The sequence below is a fragment of the Rhinoderma darwinii genome, chromosome 4 (genome assembly GCF_050947455.1).
Source record: "Rhinoderma darwinii isolate aRhiDar2 chromosome 4, aRhiDar2.hap1, whole genome shotgun sequence".
Taxonomy (NCBI): domain Eukaryota; kingdom Metazoa; phylum Chordata; class Amphibia; order Anura; family Rhinodermatidae; genus Rhinoderma; species Rhinoderma darwinii.
The window spans coordinates 239,302,110-239,315,387 of NC_134690.1; the positions used below are offsets into that span (position 1 = coordinate 239,302,110).

General features: G+C 40.4%; 1 protein-coding gene across 1 annotated transcript in view; it reads left to right on the forward strand.

Moving 5' to 3' along the window:
- VGLL2 (vestigial like family member 2) overlaps positions 1-12,156 on the forward strand; it is a 15,186-nt gene extending 3,030 nt beyond the window's left edge. The window contains exons 3-4 of the mRNA XM_075864252.1: positions 8,051-8,566; positions 11,288-12,156. Of these exons, the coding sequence (XP_075720367.1) occupies positions 8,051-8,566; positions 11,288-11,328 (557 nt within the window). The 3' untranslated portion in view covers positions 11,329-12,156. The remainder of the gene's footprint in view (positions 1-8,050; positions 8,567-11,287) is intronic.
- The last annotated feature ends 1,122 nt before the right edge of the window (positions 12,157-13,278 follow it).

Sequence of the window (13,278 nt, forward strand, 5' to 3'; positions counted from 1 at the left end):
AGGGAAATCATCTTGATTTGTTGACAGATGAAGAGAAGTAAATGCGAGTGATTATTATAAGAGGCTATGGCTATTGGGAGAGGTATTCGAGGGATGGATTTGTGTAGTTCTCTAGTTTCAGGCTTGTAGTGAAAGGACTTGGATTCATTTTTGTGGTTAGTATCTATCAACTAGGAGACTGAATGGGCAAGGACTGCTCTAATGATTCACCATGGAGCAAGTACAACTCGTAGGCATGGAAGGATAGAATTAGTCGCCAATAGTATTGCCCTGTGCCTATTAATCCATAGTGTAATGAAAACATACAGCACGTGAACTGTCGGTCGTCAGTTTAATGTAAATATCATCAAAATGTGTTGGCACCAGATATCAAAATTAGGCACACAATGATATAGAGAAGCTGAGTTCGTCATTTAACTCTTTGGGGCAATGTTAAAAATCATGTAGTAGGTTTACCTGTATACCTATGTAAAACTACTGCTAAAACACTGTCATTTCGTGAAAAATTGTGCCAAATGACAAACTCAGCTCTGCTGTATCTTAGAAGCTCAACTATGTTACATCTAACAAATTTGAATGCTACAATCGACTTGTCCACGTTGAACTAGTAGCAGCTGATAAACCATGTTGTTCAAGGAACATAGCGTTTAATATCACATACCAATAAGGGGGCAGTCATACGTGGCGTAAAAATATGCGACTAAATACGCTACTGTAATTCTGCAGCAAATTCTGCAGCGCAATTACTTTTGCGGATTTTGTGGAGAATTTGTTGTTTGTGTTGTGTTTGTATTTGTGTTATGAATTACAGTGCGGAAATTTCACAGCGAATTAGGCCACATTCAGATGTGGCGGAATTGTTGTTGAATTCCGCTGCCACAGTACATTTCTTTCTATACATTTTTAGGAAACTTAGTTCAGACTTTGCGGAAAATAACTGTGCAGAAATTAGGCTGTGGTGCAGAATTTCCCCTCCGCAGCATGCTCATTACATTGCGGAGAAGCAGCGGAGTTTCACTGCGGATTTCAACCTTTGCAATTCAGAAACTGAAATCTGTGGCAAGTCCGCTGTGATATCTGCAACGTCTGAATTACCTGTCAGATATGCAAATGGTGCTGCAGATTCGTTGCTTAATTGCCCTGAATCTGCACCAACATTTGCAGCGGAAAAATTCTGCCATGTGTGAACGTGGCCTTATACTGTTTTATACTAAGACGAAAATAATGGAAGCTTGTAGTGTGAATATACCATGCTCAGCTCTGCTACAACTATCATACTTAGCTCTGCTATATCACATTTTCTTTATGCCCCTTGGCTTGTTGTTGCTTTGTATCAGCACACATATTGGAGTTAATGTAGACATTCTGTCAGTAACTGTTCTTATTAATGAACTTATAAATATTATGGGGCACATTCATAAAACTCTGGCACATTCATTTTTATTGTATCAGTTATGGAGGTGAAAGTTATACAAATATCTGCGCCATGTTTATAAAGCATCTCGCCGCCATTTTTAGAGTGTTTTCTTGTAAACAACTGTCTTCAGTTTGGAGTGTGGTAAAATTTTCAGCAAATTTGCTCTAAATTCATAAAGCATGTGCCCCTTTTTCTCCTGTCAGCCTCTACCAGATCAGGGAAAGGTTTCTAAAGTACTTGCATCAATTTTGCATATGTCAGTGCATTGTTATGAATCTGACGCACGTTACGTATAAATTGCGTCTTTTATGAAGACAAAAATTAGAATGACACAGAAGGTGCCCCCAATGCACTTTCTGGGACACGTGGTAAAGCATAGGGGAATAATGAAGCTGTGGTATCATCTTTTTCCTAGAGTCACTAAAATACAGGGTAGTGGGATATCGTGCAGCTTTTCTAACGGTAGCGTTTTTTAATGGCTGAATTACTGCTAATGACAGGGCAGCTCGCCTCCTATTTTGACAGTTTGCAGAAAGCCACATCCAATATCTGGAGATGTAAATCCCAGTAGTGTCAGGGAGGTGCGCTTCCTCTTCAGCTACCCTGTTACATCTGCAACAATTCAGCTCCTATGAAAAATGCACAGAAAAGTGAAGGAATGTGACACCACCTTAAGACTGTCTGGACAGTATCCCGTAAGGATACGTTCACACGTGGCACATTTGTTGCAGAAATTTCTGCGAGTGTCCCACATATCTGAATGGGATTTCTAAAAATCAATGCACATGCTGCAGAAATAACAGCATTCAGATGTATAGAATGGACATTTTTTTTACAACAAATCTGCCACGTGTGATCGTACTTTTAGGACACGTTCAGACGTGGCAGAGTTTTTCCGCTGCAAATGTTGGTGCAGATTTGGGGCAATTACGCAACGAATCTGCACCAATATTTGCATATTTGACAGGTAATTCAGACGTTGCAGAAAACACAGCGGACTTGCCACAGATTTCAGTTTTTGCATTGCAAAGGCTGAAATCCGCAGTGAAATTCCGCTTCTTCTCCGCAACAGACAGTGCATGCTGCGGAGTGAAAATTCCGCACCTCAGCCTATGGTCCGCAGCGGAGTTTTCCGCAACACCTGAACTAACTTTCCTAAAAAATGTATAGAAACAAATGTAAAAATCGTCCGCTGGAGAATTCCACTGCGGACTGTCCACACCGGAATGCCACAGCAATTCCGCCACGTCTAAGCCTGCCCTAAGAGCAGGAACACACACAGGGTAAACACTGCAGATTTTCCGCAATGGATTAATTGCGGAAAATCCGCAGAGTAATACAGCAGTAGCAGTGTGGGTGAGATTTCCACAAATCTCGTCCCCACACCGCGGTAAATATCCGCATTTTCACTGCTCTGTTTGCTGTCAGCATCTAGAAATGTTTTTTCGTTATTTGCAGCAGCTAAAAACCCCTTTAGATATTTCTTGCAGTTGAGGGTTGAGTACAATTTTGTATCGTAGGTTCCAGGCTGATATATTTTGATACATTGTAATAAACTATCATGCAGGAGAGAGATTTGTGCTGTTGATGTATTTATGTATTTACCTCACAGAGAATTGTCTAGATACTACATTTCTAGAAAACTCTCAGTTGTGAGAACTATATTGCCTCATGCACACACGGCCGGGTCCCATCTGTGATCCGTGGAAAGATAGGACATGTCCAATTGCTAAGGCTGGGTTCACACGAGCATGTTACGTCCGTAAAGGACGGACATATTTCGCCCGCAAATCCCGGACCGAACACACTGCAGGGAGCCGGGCTCCTAGCATCATAGTTATGTACGACGCTAAGAGTCCCTGCCTCGCTGCGGGACAACTGTCCCGTACTGTAATCATGTTTTCAGTAAGGGACAGTAGTTCCACGGAGAGGCAGGGACTCCTAGCATCGTACATAACTATGATACTAGGAGCCCGGCTCCCTGCAGTGTGTTCGGTACGGGACTTGCGGCCGAAATACGTCCGTCCATTATGGACGTAAAGTGCTCGTGTGAACCCAGCCTTAGGCTTTACTGAAATTTTGTATTTCAAATATTTCTAATTTGGAGACATGTATAGTTGTCTTATAACATGGCCCAGTACTGAATACCGTACTCACTTTTAGGGCATGACCACACGTGGCGGATTTCCTCCGCAACTGTCCGCATCAATGCCGCACAGAATCTGCGTTGCAGATTCTGCTGCGGATCTGCACAAAATGTAAAGTAAATTGATGCGGACTAGCTGCTGCGGACTGGGGTAAAAGTACTTCCCTTCTCCCTATCAGTGCAGGATAGAGAGAAGGGACAGCACTTTCCCTTGTGAAAGTCAAAGAAATTCATACTTACCGCCCGTTGTCTTGGTGACGCGTCCCTCCTTCGGCATCCAGCCCGATCTCCCTGGATGACGCGGCAGTCCATGTGACCGCTGCAGCCTGTTATTAGCCTGTGATTGGCTGCAGCCGTCACTTAGACTGAAACGTCATCCTGGGAGGCCGGACTGGAGACAGAAGCAGGGAGTTCTCGGTAAGTATGAACTTCATTTTTTTTTACAGATACATGTATATTGGGATCGGTAGTCACTGTCCCGGGTGCAGAAACAGTTACTGCCGATCGCTTAACTCTTTCAGCACCCTGGACAGTGACTATTTACAGACGTCTCCTAGCAACGCTCCCGTCATTACGGGAGCCCCATTGACTTCCTCAGTCTGGCTGTAGACCTAGAAATACATAGGTCCAGCCAGAATGAAGAAATGTCAAGTTAAAAAAGCAAGACGGATCCGCAGCACACATAACATGTGCATGACAGCTGCGGACTTCATTGCGGAACTTAGAATCTCCATTGAAGTCAATGGAGAAATTCCGCCATGAGTCCGCCACTGCTCCGCAACAGACAGAGCATGCTGCGGACACCAAATTCCGCTCCGCAGCCTATGCTCCGCAGCGGAATTTTACGCCTCGTCTAAACGAACACTGCTAAATTAAAGTGTAAGTCAATGGACAAACGGCTCCGCTGCGGATTAACGCTGCGGAGTGTCCGCAGCGGAATTTAAGTGAAATTCCACCACGTGTGAACCCAGCCTTAGGGCTAGTTCACACTGTTTTTTGGCACTGTTTTTGACGCGGAAACCATGTCGGAAACCGTGCCAAAAAGCGTCCAAAATCGTCTTCCATTGATTTCAGTGGGAGGCAGAGGCGTTCTTTTCCTCCAAGAGGAGAAAACACTCGAGGGGAACAAAAAGCAAAATGGTCTTTCTTCCCGCGGTTCTATCTCTGACCTCCCATTGAAATGCTGCATTTTTGCTGCGTTTTTTGCCCACGGCGCTCAATGGCCGCGAAAGAAAAGCACCACAAAAAACGCGGCAAAGAAAGTGCAAGTTGGTCAAAATCCGCCTCAAAATTCATAAAGGAATTTTTGCAAAAATCCGTGTGAACACGGCCTCAACATTCCAAAATGAAGATGACAGCTGATGAGATTAGTACATTTAATTATATAATAATACAGCTTTAAAGGCTATGTAAAGCTTTCTAGTCGTATTTATTTATTTATTTAATGTATGTGTTTAATGTTTTGAATTTTAAGGGGCAGTTTACACTGCTTCGGAATCAGCGCCAAAAAAAACTTCGAAGCCTGCCTCTCATTAATTCCAATGGGAGGCGTAGGCGTTTTTTTTTCCTGGAGCGGCATGCTGTTGAAATCAACAGGAGGCAGAGAAAGCATTTTTCGTGGCGTTTTTTGCTGGTGGCACTTAAAAGCCACGGCTGAAAAACGCCGCAAGAACCGTGGCAAGAAAGTGCAGACAGGTCAAAATCTGCCTCAAAACTCCTGAAGGAGTTTTGAGGCTGATTTTTCTGCCTGCAAGTAAAACTCTGTGTGAACAGGGCCTAAGAGACATTTATTAAAAATTGTATTTAGTTTTAGCACTGCAGCCTCTATGTATCCACTATACATAGAAGATGCATAATGGCACTGTAAGTTGAATCCGTCGGTCAGCTGAACTGACATTTCGGCTGACAGCGGCTCCTGTGTGCTTCTGACCCAGATTCTAACCCTTTTTGTTGACTTTTCTGTTCTTTGTTATCTTTTTAGTTTCCTTAGTGCAGTGCGGAATTTACTTTTCGCAGCAGTCTCAGTCTTTTTCGGAGAGGCAGCAGATTTTCACTGCAATGCAAACCAAATGCAAATCCACTGCGAAATCCGCAAGGCCGGGATGCACATATGCGGAAATTTGCAGAAGATTATTTGCGTAATTGCCGCAAATTTGTGTCAAAATCCGCATTGACATTTTTTTTGCCACATCCGAACATGCCCAAATAAAGATAAAATCTAAGTCCATTAACTTGAATGTGATCGGTATTAGGGTCCTATTCAGTGTTACAGGCACACAGGAGCTGCGGTCAGATAAGCCGTCGGGCCAGCTGACTGATGGATTTGGCTTACATCGGCATTATGCAGCTTCCATGCATAGTGGATATATAGAAGCTGCAGCGCTAAAACGAAATAATACTTTTTAATAAATGTATATTAGAAAAATGTTTAAAAACACTAAACGCATACATTTAATTAAAAATAAAATGCTACAAAGATTTGTCCAACGAAAAGAAAAAGGATTTATTATTTTGCTTTTGTAAACTAAAGAAACTTTCTAATATACTTTAGTCCCCACAAAAAAATAAACTAGCGATAGTGGAATGATTTTTAACTTACATAATGTCCATCCCTCAGATTCTTCTCTCTCCGTTGCCTCGTTCTGGGTACCTGTTATTTTCCATCCAACATGGCCGCCTCTGTCTCAGACATGCCCCCTCCTCCTTCACTGCCCACTGAAGTGGAGCAGCGTTGACATCATCAGCCCTGGTCCATTTGTGGGCAGTGAAGGAGGAGGGGGGCGTGTCTCAGACATGCAGACTATGCTCCCTGTGCAAGTCCGAGACAGAGGCGGCCATGTTGGATGGAAGACAATGGGGACCGAGAACGAGGCCAAGGAGAGAGAAGAACCAACGGGATGGACACTAGATAGGTTAAAATTCATTCTACTATTGCTAGTTTATTTTTTAGTGGGGACTGGAGGGTCGCTTTAAGCCACTACTGTGATGTTTCTAACAATTAAATATCAGGGATTTTGTATAGCTATTCAGTCCCTGACATTTTATAAAAAGTAATACTCACATTTCAGTTGGGAATAAGCAAATCTTTAAAAAAAAATCCTGTAATGCATTGATTCCCCTTGAAGTGGAGGCAAATGTAAGCAGAGAACATGAGGTTTATAAAATAGCACCAACATCGGAAACTAACTGAAGTGTTAGCAAGTGAATTTTCTATTCTAATTTGTATTACAGAGTTTTATTAGTCCCTCTTAAGAATAATTTTATAACAGAGCTAATTGCTAAGCTGCGTTCCAACTACCCATATTGGTTGGTGCTTTTTAAGGTACCTTTTGTTGGTGACCCCCATATGATGTACTGTTGTGCAGTAGACAAATAATTATACCATACAATGCATAATTATAATGCTATGACGTGGCTACAATTGCCTATACATTCCACAATACACAGCAAAAATAATATACAGTATGGTGTCTACGTAGTAGTGCCACACAATACCTAAGTAAGGACCACCATACAGTGCTCAAATAATACCAACGTATAGTGACCAAATAACCGCTCCATATATAAAGTACTCTAATAACTGCTAAACTACTGTGTTGTTCCCAAGCCCTGGACTATGTCAGGTACTCCCTACAGCAGGAACAACTGATGGACCCGCATAGGTCGCACACCCCTAGTTTGGGCTGCTGCTTAGCAACAAATGATGTGGCCCACTGGTAACCACACCAAATCTTTGTGTCACTCACTAAATAGAAGTGCATATTCATATGGGCCACCAGCAAATTTGGGCCTCCCTACCAGGGAGAGGAGGATAGTCTCCTAGACGCAGCACGTGATCATCGATTTTTTTGGGTGAGTATTTTTATTTTTTATATATGTTGTGGAGGGAAGGGTGTAAAATCTTACGGTTCACTTTTTCTTTAAATAGACATTTTTAAAAATGAATGTCCCTTTAATCTTTCATGTCACCTTTACCAGAAGTGATTCTTTATTAACATTTTTTGAAGGTGTGTTATAGCTTTTAAGCACTGGCTTACTTGTCTGTCCCTGGGTAATTATTAATATATATATATATATATATATATATATATATATATATATATATATATATTTTTTTTTTTTTTTAAAGCAATTTACTTGTAATCGGCATTATTCATAGTAAGCTTACGTAGTATATAAAGTATAAGGGCATGGATTAAGGTAAAATGTATAGATGCAGCAGGCAGAAGTTTGTCTTTTAACTCTTCTGTATTTTATAATGCTGCTTTGATCTACCTCTGAGATAATGAAAATGCAATATGTTTACTTGCAGTCCTATGTAAAACCACAAATATTAATTGCATTATAATATATTTCCTTCTAAAGTTAATGCAGAAAATATATCACAGAATGACAATAAAAATTAACATGAGCAGTATAAGGGAGCTTGTTTTTTGATAGTTTAATAACTAATAGTTTTTTTAAATTGTTTTTGTGTTATTCCACAGACCCATCTTTCCCAATGAGTCAACGAAGCTTTCCTCCATCCTTTTGGAACAGCAGCTACCAGCCATCTGCAACGCCACCAACCTTGGGCAGCAGCCTAGCCAGTCCTCTAAGCGGTCCTCATACAGAAATCCCTTTTGGAGCAGACCCTTATTCCCCTGCTTCTCTTCATAGCCATCTACACCAGGGACCACCTGAGCCCTGGCACCATGCTCACCACCATCACCATCACCACCACCCATATTCTATTGGGGGAGCTATAAACAGTCAGGCTTCCAGTTATCCACGTGCTAGCATGCATGAGGTATACAGTACACACTTTGATCCCCGCTACAGTTCTCTACTTGTCCCGGCATCCGTCAGACCTCACAGGATCACACCAGTAGGAACGGTGCCGGGTGCCACACAGTGTGACCTGAGCAAAGGAGAACCATCTGCATCTGCATGGACAAGCCCTGGTCCATATCCAGGACCAGCAGGAGACATGGGACAAAGCCTTAGCCTCAATGTTGATGCAGGTAAGTGGAGTTGGGATTCATACACCACCTCTACAAAGTATGTGCTTACAGATGTTATTTTTTTTATTTAAGGTGTCATTGTATAAACTTAAGTTGGATAAAAAGGGACATTTAAAGAAAACTCCCCCGGAGAGACAAAGCCTTGCGTCGACTTTCCGCTGTGCCCTGGAGACATAAATGGGTGCATAATGAAAACTTACCACCAATGCTTGTAAGTGGCTACTCTGGTCTCCTCAGGAGCCTGGAGATCCAGTGTAGTTACCTGCTAGCATTTGTTCACGTGCTTGAAAACATTATTCATTCGAGAGTCTAGAGTTCCTAAATATTCTTCTGACACCCGATTGGTGACAATGCTAGATCTCCAATGATCCATCTGTGTCACCTGCCTGGTAGAAGCAGAACTTATACAGGTCCTTGAAGGAATTATTTACTAGGGAGTCTGAAGGGCTCTCTAGTTAATCATTTTAATGGGTAGTAATAAACATCTAGGCATGCTGCATCATTAGGTTTCATTAGGCCAGGATCACACACAGAGTTTTGATGCCATTTTGGAGCAGTTTATGGCTCCGTTTTTTTAGCCAAACACAGGAGTCGATACAAAAGAAAGGAGATGCATCAGCCTTTTCTTAATACCTTTCCTCCTTTTGGATCCACTTCTGGATTTGGGTAAAATAAACTGAACCAAAAACTGCATGAACACTGTGTGTGTGTGATCCTGGTCTTACAGGACTTCCATGCAGTTGTATATAAGGATTTGCAATTAATATATAACATACACAGACGCACGCACACGCACGCACGCACACACACATACACACGTAATTATTTGAAATAGTGCAGTGTTACAGATAGAGATGTATCTCCTTGCTCTGTCTACATAGAATTTGAAACAAATTACGGTGTTGAAGTTGAGAAAACTCATTGTAACAAGCCGAGCAGCCAAATGTTGTAGTACTACAAAACAACACGATCAGCAGTCCCTACATACCTACAGTTTATTTCCTCTATTGCCATCTATTCATTTATGTTTTCCATTTTTATTTCTAAACCGTACATAGTTGAACAGTAAGTTTTTTTATTTATCTTAAAGAGATATAGATTTTTTTTCTGCCATCCCAGAATTAGTGCCATCTCTAACAATTTCTTATTCCTGAAAACAGTTGTCAAAATAAAAAATAAATCAAAAGAACAAACACAGAATTAAAATATTTTATGGACAATAACATAGAAATCGAATTAATCTAAGTATGTTTACAGAGTGGGGAAGTTTCCTAGAGTACTCAGAAGAACCCCTCATATAACATAGTGGAAATAAATAGTGATTGTCCTACAAATCATAGACTTGTAGAGAACAGCGTGCTGCGTGGATCAAAACTTGAACTGCAAAAAGCATCAGAGAACAAAGACTTCTTATTGGCACTCATCTCATCTATCTAGCGATGGTTAGCGGACTTCTCACTTTCAGTTCTTCTGAATTGTTTTTCAGTGTTTGCACTGCCGCTTGTTAACCATTCATGCCATCCATGCACTACATTCCTGCCCCGTATATTTGTCTCAGTTGTCTTTGTTTGGAGTTCTCCTTCCTGGACTGTGAAAGATATTGTTTCAGGTTATTTGAGTCAGGATTTGGATAATTGATCAGTCCAGACTTGTGATTTGCTTTCAACCAGTAGTCCCTATACAGACTCCTATTGGCAGCCTTGTTTACAGAAAACATGAATGGTGTCGACTCTTCTTGATCATAGTAGAATAATATACTTCTAGGGATCCTTTTATGATCTATTATAACATGATTCCTGCACATTAGTATATATTTAGCATTTCTAAAATTCATAAATAATTTTTGAAAAGTCAAAAGAGCAAAATGTGCAAATGATTGAGTCTGCCAAGAAGTATAAAAGCACATGTGTTTTTCTGCCACCTCAACACAACAACTTAATAGAGGAAAATATTTGTTGTGCGGTAAAACGTTCATGAATATAGACTATGTGAATTCCAATTTACAGCCTGAAGTCTGAGAAATACCATTCTGCAACAACCTGGCTTCCTTGAGTGTATGGGCAATGGGGAAGTTTTAAGGACTCTCATCCATGCAGAACACTATTATGATTTTTTTTTCCCTAACCTATTTTCTCTGAAAAACGTCCATTACAATTTTTTTCTGCAGAATTTTAAAAACCTTAAAGTGGTTCTATATCTTTATATCTAGTTTTATATACTTACATAGCATCTTACACTTATCAACATATCAGTCTATATTCACTTGTGTATGCCAACAAACATTGCCACCTGAGAGGTTATGGTTCCAATACCTTCACTCCAGAACTGAATTTAGACTATATGGTAAAGTTAGTGCACTTTCTTTCATTTCAGCTATATTTACAGTTTCTAGATCTATAGAACCCCTATAAAGTTACACATTATTACCTCATTGCACCTATTTCTTTCAACAGTGGCCACCCATTCTATTATTTTACCCTGTCCTTAAGTATCTTGTACCTTTTACTCTTTCCACCCTTTTCAACCACCTCTCTCTTCCTCACTCTCCTTCTCTGCCTCCTCCATTCCCAGGTTTACAGCCTCAGGATAAAAGCAAGGATCTGTACTGGTTTTAAAACCTGTTGCCCCTAGATCCTCTCCACCTTGTAGAATTGGTGGCATTCTGAGCTGACATGGAGTTGCTTTGGTTTGGTGGTAACAGCTTGTGATCTTGGTTTACAGCTCGACGTTACACCTTCTGTGGAGGACCTCTCCTGAGCTGATCTTCTCAAAGACTCTCAGCTTCTCAAAGACTCAATCACTTAATCCAAGGGCCAGAACGCATGTGTTCCTGCACTAAGACTGCAACCAGAGGATGGGAACGGGACTCGACAGGCCATGCAGGAGACATTCTTAATTCCTCCTTGCTCAAAGACTCATATTTTTATTTAAAATGTGATCAGCAAATGAATTGGTGCCACCAAAAATATATATAGAGATACAATTATATATTAATATAATTAACTTGCTTTCTTATGAGGAAAAAGGACTATTTTTTGTTGTGAATATTTTTTATGCCTTTGTGAAAATGTACTTTCCAAACCAAGCTGCCTGAAGAACAAATATCCAATGTGTTTGTGATATTCTTTTTGTGGTCATGCAGACAAAGCACACACAGCGCACATGCAGACTATGGACATAAATGAAAGGACTAGAGGTCGATGGACTAAAAGCCCATATGTGGACATTCAATCCAGTCTGTTGTGAGTGGCAAGAATCTATCCATGGCCACCTGCCCAAAGCTTATAGAAATGCAGCTGTTAGATGGACAACTGTTTCAACTCCAGAAATATGACAAGCAAGGTGGCACTTCTCAGGGTTTAGCCCAACAATCGCATTTGATTTTTTTTTTTTTTTTACAAGAGAATTTTATGATGAAAGAAGAATCGGTTTTCAAAACTGACAGCCTGTACATGGACGGAACAACTGCAGCAGAATGAAAGGCGATACTCTGCAGTGTGGCCAATGCATCTCTGTGTGTGTGTGTGTGTATATGTTGCTGTCATCTTGTCACTTTAATTTGTTTGGGAAACTGTGAGATATGTATTTAATTGTAGGGTTTCTGCATTAAAATATCTTCATGTCCTTAGATGCGTTGATTATTGATCAGAACAAATTGGACTATTATTATTATTATTATCATAGAGGGGAACATACACATCTAATAACAGGTATCTACTAGGCACAATGCACGTTCTAATTATATTTTTGCAATTTTTTTTTTGGAGCAATCATGGCTGCATAAGAAGTTCAGTCTTTTATAGAACTTGCTATTACAGCCCATTCTTTCTATACTTATTTTAAAACTCCTGGCACGATACACAGTTGTCAGGATGGATAAATGTTGTTATTTCACTCAGGTATCTGCTTGGGTGAGATTTCTGTGTCTAGAAACATTTCAAGGGAGCAACAGCGTGGTGATTTATTGCATTGATACCCGATATCTTGCCCGCTTTGCCCAGGTTCATCTGGCAATACCACAGCGTAATGTCTAATAATACATGAAGGAGGAATTTAATTAACATTCTGCTTAATTTATATGTGACACTATGTGGACACTTCTCAGTATGTCTACTCTTATCATCTGGTAAGACTGTTATGTTCTACAAATGTATGTTATTTTATACTCAATAACACTACACGTAATTGACTTAAAGTTTCATTTCAACAAATTTGAAAGTTAAAACATTTTTAGGAGATTGTCTCAGCCATGGGGTATATGTTCCAAAATTTCTCTTAATGTATGAGACACATGTACATTTCCCACAACTTTCTGTAATGTAAAACATAGGAAATACATATTGTATATGAATATGTAAAAATAATACTCTATAATAATAATAATAATAATAATAATATAATAACAGTAGCCCTTCTCTAAAATTGTATGCACAGTCGTATTACAGCTCCATACTAGGGCGACCAGATAGGTGCATAATCTTTCTACTGTACCTCTGTATTTCTCCGATTTCATACGTAGGCGTACGGGGGAAATTGTGGCATCCTCCATTAGACTCTGTATGTACTAAGGTAATCTCCCCTACGAGACTGCACGGGAGCTGTACAGCTTCATACTAAAGGAGCCATACAGTCTCTGTTCACTACCATACAGGCTCTGTGCTAGTGTACATAAGCTCTAAATCTCTGTTCACATTAGCACTAGTCTCCATTCT